This window comes from Austrofundulus limnaeus, unplaced genomic scaffold, assembly GCF_001266775.1.
Source record: "Austrofundulus limnaeus strain Quisiro unplaced genomic scaffold, Austrofundulus_limnaeus-1.0 Scaffold1431, whole genome shotgun sequence".
In the NCBI taxonomy this organism is placed as follows: Eukaryota; Metazoa; Chordata; class Actinopteri; order Cyprinodontiformes; family Rivulidae; genus Austrofundulus; species Austrofundulus limnaeus.
This window is the reverse complement of record NW_013953833.1, coordinates 1-22,066: the sequence shown is the minus strand read 5'-3', so window position 1 is coordinate 22,066 and position 22,066 is coordinate 1. Positions and strand designations below refer to the sequence as shown.

At 41.3% G+C, this 22,066-nt stretch overlaps 2 protein-coding genes and 1 long non-coding RNA gene across 3 annotated transcripts; 1 reads left to right on the top strand and 2 right to left on the bottom strand.

Moving 5' to 3' along the window:
• On the top strand, positions 1-10,599 carry sytl2b (synaptotagmin-like 2b; the record flags this gene model as incomplete). The annotated part of the gene is given in 16 exon segments (XM_014032368.1): positions 1-28; positions 116-215; positions 768-1,173; positions 1,258-1,424; positions 2,367-4,571; positions 5,685-5,789; positions 5,875-5,925; positions 6,009-6,103; positions 6,183-6,263; positions 7,714-7,877; positions 8,114-8,216; positions 8,298-8,459; positions 8,594-8,681; positions 9,101-9,203; positions 9,299-9,504; positions 10,202-10,599. Coding segments are annotated over 16 exon segments (4,213 nt in total), but the record flags the coding sequence as incomplete, so codon positions are not given.
• Positions 10,579-14,743, bottom strand: LOC106535371 (zona pellucida-like domain-containing protein 1; the record flags this gene model as incomplete). Its single annotated transcript, XM_014032370.1, is given in 9 exon segments — positions 10,579-11,420; positions 11,889-11,918; positions 12,014-12,113; positions 13,583-13,754; positions 13,879-13,959; positions 14,053-14,150; positions 14,234-14,306; positions 14,394-14,578; positions 14,671-14,743. Coding segments are annotated over 9 exon segments (934 nt in total), but the record flags the coding sequence as incomplete, so codon positions are not given.
• Positions 14,744-18,660: 3,917 nt separating this feature from the next.
• On the bottom strand, positions 18,661-20,010 carry LOC106535368 (uncharacterized). Its single transcript, XR_001312435.1, has 3 exons — positions 19,542-20,010; positions 19,319-19,406; positions 18,661-19,228 (listed from the first exon to the last, which is right to left on the bottom strand). It is a non-coding gene; the product is annotated as an uncharacterized LOC106535368 (long non-coding RNA).
• Between the last annotated feature and the right edge of the window lie 2,056 nt (positions 20,011-22,066).

Below are 22,066 nucleotides of genomic sequence, written 5' to 3'. Positions count from 1 at the left end.
ATACTCAGGAGTTCGTTCTCCCAGACCGGTAAGTATAAATGTTATTCAGTTTTATTTATGTATTATTTTTACTGCAGCTGTTGTGATAAAAATCATTCGCTCTTCTTCCTTTGAGGCGAGACACAACCCCTTCAACCGTGCTTCCCTCACCGCCGTTGACCACCCTGAAAATATGCAGGACTTGTTAATCCAGCAGGACCACCTGAAGGAAACAGGTAAGAGCTGAGAAACGTTTGAGACCAGTGTTGGAAAAATGAGTCAGCTCAAATAAAAAAAGTGAAAACATAGATCTTAAATGAGATTTTCATTAAGAAATTAGTCTATAAACACACCCAGTAACTAAAATAAGATCCGTCCGTTTTCTTCTGCTCCTCCAGGGGAATCCCAAGAACTTAAAATAAGATCTACATTCAAATTAAAGTTTACTTCAGAAATAAGAAATGTCCTCTGCTCCAGCTGCCACAGTGCTGGGAAATCCTTTCGTATAATGTTTGGCATCGTGACGCTTTTGTATTTTCATTTTTAAAGGCGGCCTTTGAGTCAAAACAAACCTCTAAAGGTCTTGAGTCTTAAAGGAACTCCTGATGACACTTCAGACTAATAAAGATTGAAGTTCAAGCTGTTAATTACCACATTTCAACACATTTTGTATCATTTTGAAGCTTTTGAGATGAAGAATTTGCAAAGTTTAATAGCTTGTTATTGAAAAAAAATCCTCATTGTGATTCATTTTGCCATCATTAGTCATTTTATTTTTGTTTCTTTAGAACCCGTTTCCTCCCTGAAGAACCCCCCAGCAGGTGACTCCAGTCAGACCTCGGGGGGCTCCATCACATCAGAAAGCTCCTCTGTGGGATTCAGGCCCGTGCCAAAGAAGAGGACGCTCCTCCTGAGCCACAGTCAGCTACAAACCAAAAACCAGCCGTGGTCTGATGCTCAGGTGAGACCTGCAGAGGTGGTCCCTGCGCCGAGGCGCCGCCACCAGAGGGGACCCGGCTCCAACCCCTCGTCCTGCTTTAAGAGCAAAGATGAACCGCCTCAGGAAGACGTTTTTAACCCGTCCCTTCAACCAACCAAAGCAGGAGAGGATGTTTCTCCGCAGCTTCTCCGTGACAGCTCTCAGATTTCCTCTAAACCAGGTCTGGAGAGAGAACAAAATGTGACAAGAGACGGGTCAGTGCCAACTTTTATCTCAAATATTGAATCAGATTGTGTCACCTCTCAGCACAGCTCAGTTTTTTTTTTTTGTCTTTTCAGACCAGCTGCGTTCACCGGGACGGAGGTGAACGCTGGGAGAGGATCAGCAACGTGGAATAAAGATGGAGAAGTTCTGGACCAGAAAGAGAGAGCAGCTTCCAACGTTTTTAATGTTCAAGAGACGTTCGGGAGAGGAGAGGAGCTGAGCTCGACCCAGAGTTCTGCTGGTGAGTTTACCAACATCAGACAACTTTATGTTTATTAGTTTCCTGCTAGGGTCTTTGGACTGTTGCTGTATTTTGCATTTACTTTTTTTTCTTCTATTACGCAATCATTTCTCCCCTTTTTAAGTTTAACCTGAAATTTAAAAACTTCCAAATTTCCCAAAATCATGCTGTTTTTTATATACGTTTACATAGTGGTTTGTTTACAATCATTTCAAATCTATTTTACCACATCAATCTATAACATAAAATTTTTTATCAAATATGTTTTAAATCAGCATCTTTGAAACAATCACTTTTTTCAGGGTATTTAACTTTTATTTGTTTAGCTTTCAGAATGTTTGAATGAGAAATGTCAAGGGAATTTGTAAAATATTTATTTTATTAATAATGTGAATTTAAAGGGGCGTACAATACTTTTAATATCTCACATTTTTTATTTAGACTTCTTATTTCAGACAAAAATTTATCCCAATTTTTTATAGCCATTGTTCTTTTTGCTTTGCTAAGGTGGATTGTTGTGGGGGCCATTTTTAACTGGGTGAACACTTGCAAACATGATCAAATGAATGGATCATTTTAGTCATTTTTTCACATGTGGCATTGTATGTAGACACTGATTTGATCATTGTCACAGAATCACTTACCAGTGACAGAAAAAAACAAACAATTGTTGTGTAACTATACAATAAATTGCCACAGGAGTTTGTTGGTTTGTATCTTTACCTGTCTGTCCAGCAGGGACACCCTGGACATGTCAAGTCCATCACTGGGACAAAAAGTGACACTCGTCCACAGGGAGGGACAGTTTAGAGTTACCAGTAAACCTAGCATGAATGTTCCTGGTCTCTGGGAGGAAACCAGAGACGACATTTTTAAATAAAAAAACACACCAGAGAGCAACTTTCTAAGTATTAAATCCTTGTTTCATGTCTTCTGTTTCAGATCCAGATCCTCCAGTTTCTTATGATCTCAGTTTCATTGATAAGTCCGCTCAGCAAAGACAGAATCAGAAAAGCGTCTTTAAATTATCCACTCAAACCCCGAGTCCCACTGGTGAAGACGAGGACTCCATCGCCAAGGTGCTGGACTGGTTCGACCGCAGCACAGACAGCAACGACTGGCTGGACGAAGAGGATGAACCGAAGGTCTCGGAGAGCGTCGACAAACACGCAACTGTCCGCAAGTCCAGAGGCAAGGATTCATTTGACGGAACTTCTAAAACAAAAAGGAGACCCGGGAGAGGAAGCGAGGAACTGACTGAAAGACAGGAGGACGTTTGGATGGACATGAGAGGAAAGACACCTGTACAGGATGTGGGCAATAACACTGAGGAAAACCAACCAATTCAAATCTCTAATCTGAAATCATTCTGGGAGCAAAGCAACACGGGCCCAAAGGTGCTCTTCAGTAAACCAAAGAGGCCTGGACTGAACTCTGACGCTCCCTCTGATCCTGAAAGGTACAGTGAGAGGGTCACACATAAATCCAGCTCAGACCTGAGTGATAACAGAGAGAAGCAGCTGCTCATCGACCAACTGAACGATTACCAGCAAGAAGAAACAATGAAGTTTAATTTAAACCATAGAAAGAACGATGACTCGGCTCATCTGAAGCTGCTCCACAGCTATGAATTATCCAACAGAAGAGCTGAGAATTCACGTATAACCAGACCTGATGCATCAAATGCTGAGTATCAGAGTGACTTTGGGGTCAAACCAAAGCTGCAGTCAGAATCAAAACAATTGTTGGACCAAGATCTGCTGTCCAACACTCATCGTGAGCCGGGTACAGATCACCAAACAATCGGTCTAGACTCTGAGAAACTCATTTTGTCCGGCCCGTATGTGGACTACGAACAAGGTGGGAGTGAAGAGCAGGTCACCACTAAACCACAAGTTCACAGGCGTTCTAGTGAAGATGAGGATAAAGACAAGCGTCTAAAAGGTGGTGTTTCGAATAAAGAGTGGACAAACAGTCAGGCATCACGGCAACAAGAAAGCACGGCTGAGAAAATCAAACAGCTCAAGTCCTTCTGGGAGCAGGAGCTCAACAAGCCTGTGTTTTACACTGGAAAACCCAAAAGTCAGACCAGACTGAACAAAAGATTTACAAAGTCCGAGTTCGACCTGACCTCAGTCGGGAACAAGTCAGGCAGCGACGAAGATGGTGGCAACAAAAATACAACTTTCAATGTCCCGTTGAGTCAGAGGTTGGATAAGATGTCTCCGTCACTCGGAGCCAGTCGGGCTCAGTTTAACTCCCTGCGGGAGTTCTGGGATGAGACCACGTCCAACTCCAGGGCACCGGTGACCCCTGAAAAACTTAAAATCCCCAAAAGAAAAGAGCCACAACAAGCTCAACTGTTGAATCAGGAGTTAAGGAGCGCTGATCCGGAGCTTTATCCCTTCAGTTCTGCTGTCGTTACAAAGTTGTATCCATCTCAGATGAGTCCATCAAAGTCTCCATTAGACAGAGTGACAGGATCCAAGGTACAGAATGACAGCAGTTTCATTCCAGATGAGTCTGGGCAGAAGAGACTGTCCAAAAGAATCTCAAAGGACTCCAGTCAAGAGGAGAAGTCCTTAAAACCTCAAAGCAGCAAAGAGATTCGATCCCCAAAGAACAGAAAAGACAACTTCTGCTTTTCCAGCAGTCGTGGTAACTCTCTGCGCCGCTCAACGAGTATGTTCGCTCTGAGTGTCGACGGTGACAAAGACCAGAACCAGCTGAGAACGGAGGTGAACCCCATCCAATTTCAGAGCCGAAAGCCCAGGCAGAAAACTGATAAAGGTCCTCAGTCGAGAAGATCCTCGAATGAGTCAGAAACTCTGGCACCACTTGCGCGAGCATTTGTCCCATCAGACTACCGTCACTACTTGGGAATGACGGACTCCGACGGCGATCACGCAGCGTTCAACCCCCCAACGAAGGACCGTGCTGCGGAGGTCAAGTCTGGGTACGAACTTGACCTGGGCAGTCTGTTAGGCGCCAGCACGCCAACAAGTTCGGAGGATCGTCCTGTCAGGAAGACCCACAAGACGAGTCAGTACCCTGTGTGGGCGGATCACACCGAGTCCGACACCGGCCTCGAGTCGTCGATCAGCAGCGCATCAGAATCCTGGTCTAACTCCAAGAACTGCTCGAACCGTGAGCGCCAACTTTGGATTTTATTGAATTCCTCTTCTTCTCTAAATAAAGTTTCAGGTTCTTGAAATCCCATCCCATCATGGAGCCTCTGAGTTATCACACAGTTTCAGCCTTTAAACAAATTAAATGCCACATGACGAACACTCTGATGATTCAATCATCTGCACAAAGAAGATAAATACAGTTAGCAAAGTGGGTGTGTTCATGACTCAACGCCATGTTTACATTGTCTCAAACAGGAGTTGGGGCATGAGCACATACAGTTTATTCTAAGTTAACAACAGATTCGAAATGCAGGTTAAAATCAGTGATTTGTGCAGATCTGAACATGCCAGAGGTAAGGTCAACTACTGTAGTTTATGGTAAAGTAATGCAATATAGTACATGTTTCTGTAAATAGAGTTTGATCCTGTGGTCAGCTGACTGTGTTTAGTTTGTGGGCCGGCCGTTAAGTCCTGACTTCACACGAACAATTAGAGACTATATTAATTTTGTCATGTGAAGCTTTAAATATTACTCAGCGTTTCCAGAATTCATCAAAGCTTAAAGAATAGCAGGTTTTTTTTAGCTTACATTTTTTTAACTAATATCATGTTTCACAAGCAAACATGAAGAAAAATCTGTCAATTTATTATAAGATCAACTTCAAGAACACTAGACTGTGCTTCCTGGATTAAATCTTCACACTTTTTGGACACGTTGGGCCGTAAAGCTGAAGGTTGAAAAGACTACAAGGCACTAGTGTCTTTCTTCCTGTCCAACATGTTCTGGTAAACAGGCTTTCGTTAAGGAGTTAAACTGATTTAAGGGGCGCATTTAACTCAATTTCTCAGGGGGCCATAGTTACTGGAAACCAACAGATAAAGGGCCGAACATCAGGTAATTATTGTTGTTACGTAAATTTACTTGGCGACTTAAAATTTTGTTGTTTGTTGTTCTAGATCATCAAAAGAATCTCCTCACTGATGGAAAAAAATGGTCATTTTATTTTTAATCTAAGCCAACAACTAAAAAACCTGAATCTTTATTAAACAAACTGTGTGATCAGTTTTGCTTATCTTTGTTCAGAAACAAGAGATTTGGTTAATCTGGGTGTTTTCCTCTAATTTGAAGGTGTAAATGATGATGACCTGAATCCTGTGAGGAAAGCTCTGTGGCGAGCAGAAGCACGGCCTAGAAACCTGGCGAAGAGCCTAGAGGACGTCACGGCACCTCCACGTGAGCACGTCCTCTCATGTTAGGGTCAGTTTCCACATCTCCCAATGATTCTGGATGTTTTCTTTCCCTTTACTAATTCCTGCAGGACAAGAGAGAAGACCCGATCAAAGCGTTGACCACCGGCGCAGCAGTGACGGTAAAACCGCCTCATCTCTCATCGGTGGATATTTGACAAAACTATTGTGTCAAGTTTCGTACTTTGTCTCTCCAACAACACAGCTTCGATGAGCCCTTCCCCCTCCTCATCCTCGTTCTCAGATCCAGACCATTTGAAGAAAAGGAGCAAATCGGTTCCTTCGTTTCTACAGAAGGAGGTAAAAAATTTCCCAGCATCCTTTGGTTCAGTCAGTTCTGTACTGCATCAGCTTCTCACCCCTGCTGTCTGGATTTCAGGACGATGATGGCAGAGAGGCTGAAGGACTAACAGCGGGCAGCTCGATGACGGCGCTCAGCGGTTCCTCCGGCACAGCGTCTGTATGTTCTTACCCAGCAGTTGGCATCCAGTTTGTGCCAAACAATTTTTTATGCATCTATTTCATTAAAGCTGGATTTGTGTCTCTGTTAGGACTATTTTTAACACTGGGCTATAAATATTTACAAAATCCTATCTCAAAGCTTCAAAATGATTTGTAGTTTGTTGAAATTTGGTTGTTTATCACCTGACCCGACAACAAACTGATGTTTATGAAAGGGCCAGTTTGAAAACTCAATTTTTATTAGTCTGAAGATGTCATCAGTTGTATATTGAAAAAAGGGGAATCCTTAAGCTTCATAATGACACCAAACATTATACGAAGGGATTTCCCATCAGTGAAAAATGGTCAGTTTTTGACAGTCTGAATAAAGAGATTTTAATCTGACCAGTTCTTTTTCATATGTGATAATAAATTAGATACATATATGATGTGTTTCACCTGACCTTAATGTCACCATGTCAGGACATACGGATCGATACAAATACAATAATATTGAAACCAACATCAGCATAATGCTTGGAAACATAAAATAGAAGGTTATTAGCTTTGTTGTTTTGTTTACTTTTTAAAATTTGACATGTCCCGGATGACTGATTATCTACACCAGTGAGTCCAAACCAGGGCTACGTGTACTCCGTGGGGTATGCAAGCATATTACAGGGGGTACGTGGAAAAATTTACCAGGTGTGTAAAAAAATAAATTAAAAAAAGGACAGAGATATGTAGGGCCCTATGATTTCTGCAATGCGGAAAATGCAAACGGAATTGACACAAAAAGGAATCCTGTATAAAACACGGAATCTCATGGAATCTGCTCATTTGGGGTATTTGATGTATTTTGGATAATATAATGTATTTTGGTTTATTTAACTACTTATTCACTTTCAAGGCAACATATTTATTTTTGTGTTTAATTTGAGCTGAAAAGAATAAAATGTCTGAGAATTAAATGTTCTAGAGGGTTAAATAATTTTCATTCAGCTGTTGTATATTGTGAATAGTTTTGGAGAATCATACGTTTGAATGAAGGGGTACTAGTGGTATGACAAAATGGCTCAGGGGGTACACAAGTCTAAAAAGGTTGGGAACCACTGATCTACACCAACACATGAGACTAACATTGGTGTCAGATTGTGTCGATAGCAAAGTGATGAATCGATAATTGAGTTTGTTCTACTTTCAGTGCGTCGCTCCAATTCAAGAAACTCAATTCTTTGCCAGAGTAGGCGATGTAGTCGCTGGACAAAACAAGTACAGCAGATAGTAATTTAGTTCAGGTGTGTCCATTCTGAGGGCCACTATCCTGCATGTTATACTTGTTTTCCTGCTCCAACACACCTGATTTGGTGATTGTATTACAGTCATCCTTCCTATCAGAACCTTGGTTCTCCCACAATGCAACAGCACCGACAGGGCTGATGAAAACCTCTGCTCCTTTTTGCTCTCAGTTGAGTGGAAGCGTGATGACCATGTACAGCGGCGACTTCGTGGAGGTCCAGGGCAGCGTCCAGTTCTCCATCAACTACGTTCAGAAGCTCCGGGAGTTTCACATCTTTGTTGCCGAGTGCCGGGACCTGGCTGCGGTCGACCCAAAGAGAAACCGCTCCGACCCGTGAGTTTCTCCTCTCGGTGTCCGAGTGACAAAACATTTTCTTTTTTTTAGTCGAGTACAAATACTGTTTTCACTGTATAAAAGGCAACATTATGTAAGTATGTGTTACAACAGAGTCACTTGATACTTATTAGTCTCATCACAGGCCTCATGGGTCATTTTGATGGGAGGGCAGCAGGAGGGTTACTTAACAAACGGTATTATTGGATGTTCTGTCTTTTTTGTTCATTTATAAGGTATGTGAAAAGTTACCTGGTTCCAGACAAAGCTAATCTTGGGAAAAGGAAGACATCTGTGAAGAAAAAGACTTTAAATCCGAAGTTCAACGAGATCCTCAGAGTAAGGGTGCCACCTCACACTCATTACTTTCCCACGCTGGGTTGTCGCCAAACAAAAGCATCACCTTCACTGTTTCCACAGTATCGTGTTCGTATGGAGTACCTCCGAACCCAGACCCTCATTCTCTCCGTCTGGCATCATGACACCTTTGGCAAAAACAGCTTCTTGGGCGAGGTAGACGTGGATCTCTCAAAGTGGGACTCTGACCACACCCAGATGAATTACTTGGCTCTGAAAGCAAAGGTAAACACAAACGCACTCGTATACAAAGGCTGCTTTATCTGCGGTTGTTTTTTCTTCTTGATAGCTTTTTCTCTATCAGTGAGAACAGCACATTCGTTCCTCGTGACCAGGCTGTAAATTTTCCTCTGTTCCAGACCATTCCTTCGATTTCACCAATAAACAGTGGCAGAGGAGAGATGAGACTGGCCTTACGTTTTCTCCCACAGATCACCCACAGTGAAGGTTTGCCCAGTCTGCTTCGGCTTTTTGACTTTGGGGTTTGTGGCAAAGTGGAATGTTTATAGAAGCTAAACATGCAACAAATTAAATATTTTGATTCAACCTCCTGTTTTAGTTTTAGTGGTTTGGCCAAGAAGACTTTTAGCCTTTTTTTTAAATATGGGTGCAAAATGTGATGAAAAATTGGGCCAATATGAGCTTGTCCATGGGATACATAATGGACAGTTGTAAAACAGAGTTCAGATCATGCAAATTATTGTTGATGGATGGATGTTTACATTGAATTCTACTCATATTTGAGAATATTACTAGAATATGTAGGATCTATTGGTCTTGTTTTAAACTATAATCAATCATTTCATGCCATTTACTTAGTTTTATACCATAATCACATTTATAACATTTTGTTTCCTCACTAAAAGGTTTAACAAAAGATGTTTCCAACACCGGAGAGATTCACATCTGGGTGAAAGAATGTAAGAACCTGCCTTTGATCAGGGCCACCATCGATCCTTATGTTAAATGGTAAGCCAACACATCACTGGTCTCATGGAAGGTGACAGATTATTTTACGTTTGTTTCATGAGTAAACCTAAAACCTCACCTGACGTGAATTCAAGCTTCGTCCTGCCAGACACCAGCAGGAAAAGTCGCCAGAAGACACGTGTTCTTCGGAGAACCGTGGATCCGGTGTTTAACCACACAATGGTGTATGATGGGATCAACGAGGCCGATCTGTCAGATGTCTGCGTGGAGCTCACCGTCTGGGACCGAGACAGGTTGGCCAGCAACCTGCTGGGGGGCCTGAGGCTCGGAGCCGGAACAGGTACAAGGATTACAAAATTATTATTATTATTATTTAGAAATTGGAACATAACAGACTTGAAAAATAAAAAAAATGACATCAAATGGTGAAATTACTCACTTAAATTCACAAATAAAACGCAAACAAAAAAAATTTCAACTCCAAACTATCAAAATATTGCATATTTTTAGTTTTTATGACTTAAAACCTTTTTGTGGTGGTATTTTACCTGTTTTTGACTCAAAAACAGAACATAATAGCAAAAATTCAGCAGAATTTTTTACCTCTCGTTTAACATCTTAGCCATCGTGTTCCTAAATAGTGTTTTTATTGTAAATATGTAGAAGAAAAATCTACTAAGCTAAAAGCTGGCATGTGCTGTAGGTGTGTCCTTTTCAGTAACTGTAGGTAAAAAAGGCACATTTACGTAAATAAAATGTACGTACATGTAGCGACATGTACAGTAGGTTTCGCTTTCAGGCCTCCAGCGTTTGTAGTTAGAAAAGAAAAAAGATTTAAGTTACAATTTATAGGACAAAAGAAAAGAAACATCAGAAACCTGAACCAAGTTGATGATAAAGAACTCGTGACTTATTCAAGGTTTAATGTTGCAAAAGCAAAAGCCAAATGTGTCCAGTTGAGACTGAAACTCAATGCATGAAGGTGGAGGCTGATAATAGACAATATATCTATTTCTGGATGTTCTTTCTGTCTGCAGGACGAAGTTATGGAGCTCTGGTGGACTGGATGGACTCGGGTCCGGATGAGGTGACCCTGTGGGACCGAATGATAGCGTCGCCGAATGAATGGGTGGAGGACGTGCTGCCCCTCAGAATGCTCATCTCTGCCAGAAGAGTTTTCAAATAATCGCCACAGGACCGGATAGTTACATCTCCTAATAAACACTCTGTAAACCTGGTTTTTAAATATTGCTGGAAACTTATCAGTAAACAGTTTCCATTACTTTAAAAGTTCAGTGAAAGTAAAAAAACTACAGACAGCAATAAAATGTTGAGACCAATTAAGTATTTTAATATAAACCAAAATATTATTCAAGCTCGATTGWAATAATTTATGTGAAGAATAAAATTGAGACATAAACAGTTTGAGACACAACTTGAATGAAAACACTTGTTTGAACACAGGTGTGTGTATTTTGTGACTTTTTATGAAAATACAATCAATGTTGTTTTATTTTAACTTTTTAAAACCCAGCACCTTAAAGGGATAGTTCGGATCTTGCACAGTGGGGTTCTATGGAAAGATTACAAATGATTAATATCCTACTGTGGATGTATCAGCCTGGTCATAAGCAAACACTATTTCTGTAGTCCTTCAACGAGTCATCTACATCTGGTAAGATATTATTGTTCATAATCTTTCCACAGAACCACACACAAATTTGAACTAATGAGATTTAGATCCTCTTTAAGCAACTTTTATTTGAACTTGCCTCAATATTCTTACAGCCTAAAACCTTAAATAATATGCATACAGCAGCCATCTCGATTAGGGTTGACTTTAAAAATAAATGTACATCTAATGATTAATTTCTAAGAGTTCCATTTAAATCTGTCAGCTGGTTCATGAGGTATTTTGCTAACAAACAGAGGGAATTGTTGCCTGTCTCCATAAAAGGTGGGTGTAACAGATAAATAAAATAATTACAACTAAAAACTGATTACAATAAACAGCTAAATGTACACTGACTAAGCCCTCGTTTCCACTAAATGTGCACGCTGAATATTTTGAGATGCTCTGTAGATGATGAAGAGGTAGAAATGGGTAATGGTCACCCTTCTCGTTCAGATGATTTTAGTTGCTTCTTTGCCTTCTGTAGTAAAAGTATGCAGCCAGAGCCACGATAAAAAAAATAACGATGCTGATGCAGACGATGATAGCAACCACAGGGCGGCTGTAGGTAAGATGAGTTGACACTGTTGGTGGAAAGGCAAGAAAGAAAAGCAGGATGTAAAGAAACGTGATAATATGAACATTTATTTAACTTATCATCAACTGAGCAAGTACCAAGACAGTTTTTCATTAAAGGTTTACCCCTAGATCAGTGGTTCCCAACCTTTAATAGGTGGGGTTTAATGGGACAAAGGCTGTCATGTTTTGCACATTTGCACAATTTTAAACTAAAATTCTAACTAGGGAAGCATTTATTCCCATCAGACACTGCTCCTACTCCATTAGCAATTATGTGTTTGTAGCATTAAACCCATGTGGGGGGTATGTAGCATAAAAGGGACCCCTCCTTTTATGACCTCTGATCTGCAATCATCTTTCAAGTAACTGTTTTGTCTGTTGGAATGTGTTTTTTTGTTTGTTTTCAGGGGAAAACAGTTGGGAAACACTTGTTAAGATCAACATCAGACATAAATGATATAAATGATTGTTACCGTGTAAAGATGATGAATTTTGAAACACACCTGAAAAACATATAAAAACATTTAAAACTTTTGCTTTATTAGTGACCCTTATGAGCTAACGGTTTTGTCAAAAGTTGGATCCAACTTTGACTCACCGTTATCGTCTCTGACAAGTATTTGATAAGAACTGATTGTGGTGCTGGAGGTGCTGGAGGAGTTGTTTAGGGTCTCTCTCTTTCTTCTTCTATTACAGACCTATGGACAGGATGCACATTTATAATTTTTACAGCCTCTCCAACATAACAAACAAAAAATAATAATTAAATTAACCCCTCAAACATCAGCTTCATATCTTTTCAACTATTTTGCTTTTATCATTTTACCAAATAAATTAATTGAGTCAACATTTTTATAATCACTGTCCAAGTTATTCCACAATCTTATTCCTTGAACTGAGGTACATCTATCCTTCAAGTTTTTTCTAATTTTAGGTTTTATAAACATTTCAAATCCTTTCAAATTATAACAACTTTCCCTCTTAAGAAAATTAGTTTGAATATTCAAAGGCAATACATTTTATGATCCCTAAACATAATCAACAAAATCTTATAATCAACCAACTCATAATATTTTAATAATTTAAATTGATAAAAATAATGACTTTAAAGTGCCTCACAAGCCCTTTAATTTAGGAAGAAGAAATAATAATTATGTTTGTTAAAGTTAATTATTTAAACATTTTGTTTTGTTTTATATACAATTATATATATTTGTATGTATGTATATGAGACGCATTTTAAAACATCATCCAGAAATTGCAAGAAGGTTCAGTAATCTGAACTGCTGTTTGGTGCAAAGGCACAAACAACAGTCAGAATCAGGGTCGGCCCAAGACAATTTGGTGCCCCTTGTGTGATTTTCGAAATCTCACTGCCAATTTAAATACATTCACAAACCAAATTAAATACTTTTGTCCTTCAAAATGTTTTTTTTATCATGAGAAATCAGGTGTTCAACAATAAAATAGTTAACAATATAATCCATTTTAAACAGAATTCCAGAAGTCTACCTCATATTTGCCAACATTTGCTGGCAGCAATGAGGAGCACCAGTTCATGTTAATGAGGAGCTGTGGAGTGAAGCAGTTCTAGGGGGATTCAGGGGTGGTATACTCCCCTAGGAAGTTTAGTAAAATATCTTTTCAAAACTATGCATTTGTATTTGTAGACCTTTTTACTAAATTCTTGGGATTCCATTATCCTTATTTTTTCTATTTACACACTGATCACAGATAGTTATCCTTGACTTCATCACAACATACTTTTATCAAACTATCCCCTTGCGAAGCAGGCTGAGAAACCCACAGAACGAGTTATCATCGTAAACCTGAGTAACCAGTGGTCATTCCACAGACTAAATCAACTATACACTGATAAAAAGTTATAGAATTTTTTTTCGTTCCCCATACTCCTGTATGGATATCGCCCTTAGCATTTGCCTATACTGCCTACACCATGGCCCTGGTCAGAACAATGCCTCCTAAAACTTGAAATTTAAAGAAAAACCTCTTTTTCATTGGGGAAATCTTCATCATTGAGGCATTCATATAGTAGCTTTTGAGTAGACCTGCCCACAACCTCTCTCCCTGTCAGAGTAGGAAAGAGTTAAAATCTATTAACATAATCAGCAGAAACTTGTACAAGAAGCAGGTAAATTGTACTCACGGGCTTAAGGGAGCTACATGTGGCTGGATCACAGAGTCTGGTCTGGCAGTGAAGGTAGAAAGTGGAAATTATTTGATTTCTTTGCCCCCGAAATCGGAAGGCCTCAAAGTTGAAACGTGCCGATTGTGAATCTCCGTTTTCATCGATGATAATCTGAGGTTCACGCATACACCTTGGATGCAACCAGAGATGAGTAGACATGTTTTACTAAAATGAGTACAAAGAGCTCTTATCCAAAATAAAAAAAAACTTGTTAAGAGCTGTTGTTTTATTGTGGTCTTATGATTGTAACTCACCCAACAAAAAGGTCATAGTGGCTGTTATGTACAGGTGATGGGCTTACTGTGGCGAAGCATCTGTCCAGCAGAACGTTGAAGCTTTTAAGCACAGAGAATCAAGATTTTAGTAATCTTCTTTATGCTTTGTTCTGGTATGACTGGTCTTGAATAAACTGTCTAAAATGTACACACTTGCTTGTTAGATTAGTAGCTTTAACTTCTACATAAATCTTGGTCTTTTGGTTAAGTCCTATCCGTGGAATCACTAATTGCCGTTGGTAATCATTATCCTGAAATAAAAAATACAGAAACAAATATCTAAATGACAAAAACATACAGATTAACAAACAATGAGTAAAAGAGTTTGTCGTACACAGTACAGATTCATATTCAGGGTGCTGATGAAGTTACCATTGTTGTCTCTTATGGCAACATTCACACCTGATCTGCAGTGACAAAAAACAATGGTGGAATTTACAAGTTTTTGATTATAAATCAGATAATCTGTTTGTAATTGTGCCTGGCATACTCACACACTGAGCTGGGTGTCATTGAGCAGGTAGTTCATAGGATAGGAGCAGGAGAAGTAGTACAGGATCTGCGAACGATATGTGATCGTTCCTGCAGAGGGGTCAATGGCCGTAACGACGCCAGAGATGTTGACGGACTGAACATTTGAGAAATCAGAAAACGCTCCGGTTCCTGTCTGAGAGTTTACCTACAAAAAATAAAATGTACTTCAGTAAGAGTCGAACATTTCAGCATGTGAACTGTGAAGAAACTGTAGCAGAAAGCTTTTAAATTAAATACCACATATTTGTTGGCGCAGTTTGAAGACAGAGTGTCATTTATTGGGAATCTGAATGTTAAAACTGGTGGAGTAACGTTGAAGTCAGCCACCCCATGACAAGCAGAGTTATTCAACTGGTTGTTTAGCACTATCAGTGACTCGTTGTACTGAGCATTATATATAGGACAAAGGTAGATGCTCAGGTCCACGAACTGGCTGCCACATGTTACTGATATGTCTGTGTTTGCTGGAAGAGAAGAGAATAAAAGAAAATAATGTAAACAAAAAATGTGAGGGTTGAAATAAAATGGTCTGAGAACATCACAGTGAATAAAAAACACAAACCTGGAGGTCTGTAAGTGTTGCTTAAAAGGCATTTATCCAAATTTGTTTGAGCCTGAGCTTGCAGAAATAAACCAAGCAGGCATCCAAGGATGGAAAGCCTTCTTTTTTTCTGTTTCAACCTGTGAAAAGGCAACAAAAAATGGGAACCAAAGGAAGCACCAGTCTCCCACCAAAAAGCACAAAAACCTGATTTCATATCCAGTCTTGTTCTTTTGAAGATCCAAGACCAATCTTTATCTCTAAAAACTTATTTAGAGAGGATTTGTTGACACTAATTTATTTGCAGCCACTTGCCAGAAAGTACTTCACAAAGCTTCCTGCTATTTAAAAAAAATTAACAATAGATTTTTAGGACAATATAGTAAAAGTATCAGCAAACTGAATCACCAGGCTGTAAATAAGTATTTCGGTACTCACCTGTTTGGCTTCATTATATGCTGTGCTCTTGTTTGTCAGATATCTTCTTTTATACCATTGTCTCTTCATGGGCGTGAGCATGAACACAATGAAGGTAATTTAAACTGGGTCTTGACTTTCTTTCTTCTTTGTACCGAAAACATTCAAATTCTCCACAGACAGTCATCCCTCTCTGGAGGTTTTCCTAACACATTCTTCTTGGAAAAAAGCTTGGGGCAACTAAAGACCTGGCTGGAGGGACCATCTATTCCTTATGGGTTTTAGAAACAACTCAACATTTCCCAGAAGGAGCTGGAGAGGGATGTCATGGCCTCCCTCCCAGAACTGCTGCCTTAGAAGTTTGTCCACTGAGAAGAAGCAGATGAAGTTGGAATGATGCTAAGCATGGCCTCTACCTTTTGTTACAAAATAAGGTTACAGGGGTAGTAGCATAAGCAGGGAAGCTCTGACATCTCTTCCAGCCACCTCGTCAGGGAGGACTCCCAGACTAGCTAAACTGTCACTCTGGAGCTGGAGATCACCATCTGATGAAGCCAATAGGGCCACATCATCCGCAAAAAGCAGAGATGTGATCTAAGGTCACCAAAAAGGATCCCCTTAACAACTTGGCTGCACCTAGAAATTCTGTCCATAAAAGTTATGAACAGAATCGGTGACAAAGGGCAACCTTGGCGGAGTCCAACCCTCACCGGAAACAAGTCTGACTTACTACCGGCATAGCTGACCAAGCTCTGGCACCGGTCATGAAGGGACCTAACAGCCCATATCAATGGGCCTGGTACCCCATACTCCCAGAGTACCCCCCACAGGAGTCCCCGAGGGACATGGTCGAACGCCTTCTCCAAGTCCACAAAACACATGTAGACDGGTTGGGCGAACTCCCATGCACCCTCCACGACCCTGCTGAGGGTGTAGAGCTGGTCCAGTGTTCCACGACCAGGACGAAAACCACACTGCTCTTCCTGAATCCGAGGTTCGACTATCCGACGGACCCTCCTCTCCAGGACCCCTGAATAGACCTTACCAGGGAGGCTCAGAAGTGTGATCCCCCTATAGTTGGAACACACTCTGTGGTCCCCCTTTTTAAATAGGGGGGCCACTACCCCGGTCTGCCACTCCAGGGGAACTGACCCCGATGTCCACGCAATATTGTAGAGTCGCGTCATCCAGAGTCTTATGGAACTCCGGGCGAATCTCATCCACCCCCGGCGCCCTGCCACCGAGGAGCTTTTTAACCACCTCGGTGACCTCAGCACCAGAAATTGGAGAGTCCGACCCAGGGTCCTCAGGCTCTGCTTTCTCATGGGAAGATGTGTTGGTAGGATTGAGGAGGTCCTTGAAGTACTCCACCCACTGTCCCACAATGTCAGGAAGTGAGGTCAGCAGTGCACCATCCCCACCAATAGTGTTGGTGGCGAACTGCTCCCACCCCCCACCCCCAAGACGCCGGATGGTGGACCAGAATCGCCTCGAAGCCGTATGGAAGTCTTTTTTCCATGGCCTCTCCGAACTCCTCCCACGCCCAAGCTTTTGCCTCAGTGACCACCCGAGCCGCAATCTGCTTGGACTGCCGATACCTATCAGCTGCTTCCGGAGTCCTATAGGCCAAAAAGACCCAAGAGGACTCCTTCTTCAGCCTGACAGCATCCCTCACCCCCGGTGTCCACCAGTGGGTTCAAGGGTTGCCGCCACAACAGGCACCAACAACCTTACGGCCACAGCTCAGGTAAGCCGCCTTGACAATGGAGGCATGGAACATGGCCCACTCGGACTCGATGTACCCCACCTCCCCCGGAACGTGTTCGAAGTTCCCCTGGAGGTGTGAATTGAAGCTCCGTCTGACGAGAGACTCTGACAGACGTTCCCAGCAGACCCATACGTTTGGGTCTGCCAGGTCTGACCGGCATCCTCCCCCACCAACGGAGCCAACTCACCACCAGGTAGTGGTCAGTTGACAGCTCTGCCCCACTCTTCACCTGAGTGCCCAAAACATGCAGCCGCAGATCAGATGAAACGACAACAAAGTCAATCATCGAACTGTGGCCTAGGGTTTCCTGGTGCCAACAGCCCATATGGACACCCTTATGTTTGAGCATGGTGTTCGTTATGGACAATCCATGACGGGCACAGAAGTCCAATAACAAAACACCGCTCAGATTCAGGTCGGGGTGGGGCGGGGGGGCGTTCCTCCCAACCACGCCTCTCCAGGTCTCACTGTCATTACCCACGTGAGCATTGAAGTCCCCCAGCAGAACGAGGGAGTCTCCATTAGGAGCGCTCTCCAGCACCCCCTCCAAGGACTCCAAAAAGAGTGGGTAATCTGAACTGCTGTTAGGCACATAGGCACAAACAACAGTCAGGACCAGTCCCCCCACTCGTAGGCGGAGGGAGGCTACCCTCTCATTCACCGGGGTGAACCCCAACGTACAGGCACCGAGATGGGGGGCAATAAGTATGCCCACTCCTGCTCGGCGCCTCTCAGCCTGGGCAACTCCAGAGTGGAAGAGTGTCCAACCCATCTGGAGGAGACTGGTTCCAGAACCAGAACGGTGCGTCGAGGTGAGTCCAACTATATCTAGTCGGAACCTCTCAACCTCACACACCAGCTCAGGCTCCTTCCCCACCAGAGAGGTGACATTCCACGTCCCTAGAGCCAGCTTCTGTAGCCGAGGATTGGATCGCCAAGGTCACCACCTTCGACCACTGCCCAACACACATTGCACCCGACCCCTACGGCTCCTCCCACAGGTGGTGAGCCCATGGGAAGGGGGACCCATGTCTCCTCTTCAGGCTGTGTCCGACCGGGCTCCATGGGTGAAAGCCCAGCCACCAGGCGCTTGCCAACGTGCCCTACCTCCAGGCCTGGCTACAGAGTGGGGCCCCGGTGACCCGCGTCCGGGTGAGGGAACGCGTTCCATTTAATGTGTTCATCATAGGGGTCTTTGGGCTGCACTTTGTCTAATCCTTCACCTAGGACCTGTTTGCCTTGGGTGACGCTACTGGGGCATGAAGCCCGTGACATAATAGCTCCTAGGGTCATTGGGACACTCAAACCTCTCCACCACGACAAGGTGGCAGCCCAAGGAGAGGTATTATCCTGAGTGTTATATCAGTATTCATTTATTTTTATAATTATTTCCTAAGAATAAGTACTTCAGAAAAACTTCACAGATTCACTTTGTGGACCACCAAATATTTTGTCACAATACAAACAACACAAATAAATTAAAAGGTTCAAGACAAAGTTGTAGCTTTTTATATTTATTCAATTTTTCAGCACAGAGTAAAGACAGTGTCGGTTATTCAAAGTGACAAAAAATACAGCAGAAATATTTATTTTGTGTGCACTCATTCGACAACCATTTTTCATAAATATTTAATCGGTAACATTTTATATTATATTCAGTCTATTCAGATGTATCAGTGTTGCTTTAAGTTCTGAAAAAATAATAAAATACATTTTTTAAAACTAATCTTAGCAAAAGCAATTATAAGAACCACATTTCTGAATATAAAAGACATATACTGAGCCCTCATCTCCTTGTTAATCAGCTATATGATTTAAACAAATGTATACATGCATGCCAAATTTGAGGACTATCTAAAAGTAAGTTGCTCATGCTTTGTAGATGATAAAGAGTTAGAGATGTGAAAAGAGTTCCAGATTACAAATCAGGTGACTTTATCCCATGAGTTGTTTTCTTTGTCTCGTGTAGGAAACAAAGGAAGCAGCCTGGGCAGCAAATGAAATGGCAAGAATACAGATGCAGACAATGATGGTGACTATCAGACAGCTGTAGATGGTCTCAGTTGATACTGTTGGAGCAGAAATAACGAGCAATGTTAGGATGTCAAATGGAACAACAATACATAAATTGATTTGATAGTCAAAAGCTGGACAAATACCAATAAAGCAGTTCATTTAAGATAATCCCCCAGAGCAGTGTCAGATATAGATTATTGTCTTGAGAAACTGCTGAGCTTTGAGTGTTACCTAAAAAAAGAGAGAGAATAATAAGAATTTAATACAGTGTGACTAGTATAAAAATATTCAGTTCACTTCTTTCTTCTTTGTCTTTTGGCTGCTCCCTTTAGGGGCCGCCACAGCGGATCACCTGTCTCCACTCACCCTATTCCCTGCCTCCTCTACTGTTACATGAACCTTCTCTTGGGTCTTCCTCTTTTCCTTCTGCCTGGCAGCTCCATCTCCAACATCCTTTGTCCAATATAGCCATTATCCCTCATCAACACATGTCCAAACCATCTCAAACTGGCTTCTCTAGCTTTATCTCTAAACTGCTCCAACTTCACTGTCCCTCTGATTTGCTCATTTCAAATCTTGTCCATCCTGTCACTCCCAATGAAAATCTCAGCATCTTCACATGTAAATAATATCTATACTAACACTAACACTACACTATCTTTAGGCTGTTTTGGTCGACCCGAATGGGATCAGAGCCAAAATGATTTTGCAGGTGTCAAGCAAGTTTATGATCAGCCCGACCCAGAGCTGGCGCATTTGCGTAAACCCTCCGCTGACTATTCTATTTATTTCCTTTATTTAACCAGGAAAGTCCCATTGAGATTAAAAATACCTCTTTTTCAATGAAGTCCTGGCCAAGAGGCAGCAAAAAATATACATTTACATAGAGTTACACAATTAAAACACAATACAAGCAATCACTATTAAAAACATTCACAATTCAAGAAAGTCATCTCTAATGCCCTCAATCTGGACTTAAAGGTGCTCAATGGGATCAGTTCAGTTAAAGACCATGTAAAGTAAAAATAAATGTGTGTTCTGAGTTTGTCACACCACAGAAATATGTGTTGAAAATCACCCAGCCAAGTTTGAACAATTAAAAATACTGTTAACCTTATAAAATTATGTTAAACGTAATGAAAATATAGCAGTTAGCTGTGATCTGGAATGCTGGGGGCGTGTCCGCTGGAGGAGCTTAAACCAAGCCCACGACCCTGAACAATCCTGTAACCAAGAAAACAATGTTTGTTTTCATTTCCATTAGAGCAACAGGGGGCAGGGTTATACTGAAGGCAGCTGCGTGACATCACGAGACTGCAATTTAAGACACGCCCATAAAATCCCGAAACACAGATACACAAATTGAATCATATCTCCACTATTCAAATATCTACAGTTGAGAAAATTTTTACGCATTTACTACAATCCATTTATGACATTTATAATGTTTAAAAAATAAAATGTTACATTTTACTTTACATAGTCTTTAACTTCCAGACTTTTTGCAACATGTTCCATGTAGATGGGGCAGAGTAAACAAAGGCCCTTTTCCCCAATTTTGTATGGAGAAATGGGACAGAGAGCGAAAAATAATCAATTGAACACAAAGAGTGCGAATCAATGCTTTTTCTTGTGATTAGATCACAGATGTATGCAAGCCTTATAAGCAAAAATGTACCAATGTCCCAACCTCCTGGTGGACAAAGAAGGCCATCCCACTCGAGTGTACAGATCACAATGATGAGTTGAGTCCTTACAGTTAGTTACAAACCTCAAGGAAGCGTGATAGACATAATTTTTTAAAGATATTGTGCAGAGGAATTCATACATAACAAGTCTCCATAATCTAAAATGGATAAAAATGTCGCTGTGACAAGCCGCTTTTTAACCGTAAAAGAAATTTTTAGTTTATTTCAAAAAAAGAAGCCCAGTTTAAGTTTAAGTTTCTTCACAAGATTTTGGATATGGGGCTTAAAACTGAGGGAGTCATCAGTCAAGAACCCAAGATATTTGAATGTGTGAACCATCTCTTTAATATTTCCTTCAAGAGTGGACACAGTGGGGATGGTCAGAGGCACCTTTTTGGTGTTTGCAAATAGCATTAGTTTAGTCTTATCAGCATTGAGTACCAACTTTAGCTGCAGTAATGTGTGCTGGACAACAGCAAAATTTCTCTGCAGAGATTCTACAGCTTTAGCAACAGTCAATCCAAAACAGTAAATAATTGTGTCATCGGCATAAAAATGCACATTAGCATCTGACACATATTGTCCTAATCCAATGTACATAATGAACAGGAGGGGACCCAAGATTGAACCCTGTGGCACCCCCTTGTGTACACTCATAAAATCAGAACACAAACCGTCATTTTTAAGCTTGTTACTTAAATAATTTGAAAACCAGGAAACCACATGATCTGATATTCCCAAACAAAAGAGCCTGTACTTTAAGACAGCATGGTCCACAGTGTCAAAGGCTTTTGACAGATCAATAAAAAGAGATGCAAAGTACTGATTTTGATCAAGAGCAAAAATTATATCAGTTATCAGTTTTGTGGCTGCAGTGATGGTGCTGTGCTTTTTTCTGAAGCACGATTGCAGTTTTGAGAGAATGTCATTAGAACATATAAAAACTCTTGTAGTTGATCGCAAACAAGAGATTCAAGAATCTTTGACAAAACACACAAATTTGATATTGGCCTGTAGTTCGTTAAAACAGCTGGGTCACCTCCTTTCAATAAAGGAGTAACAAAAGCTGACTTCCAGACTAAAGGAGCCTCTTTCTTTTGGGTTGAAAGATTAAAAAGAATTGTAAGAGGCTGTGCTACAAAATCAGCAGCGTGGGACCAGCTGATGCGCAGGACAAAGTGTATGTGTGTGTGTGTGTGGGGG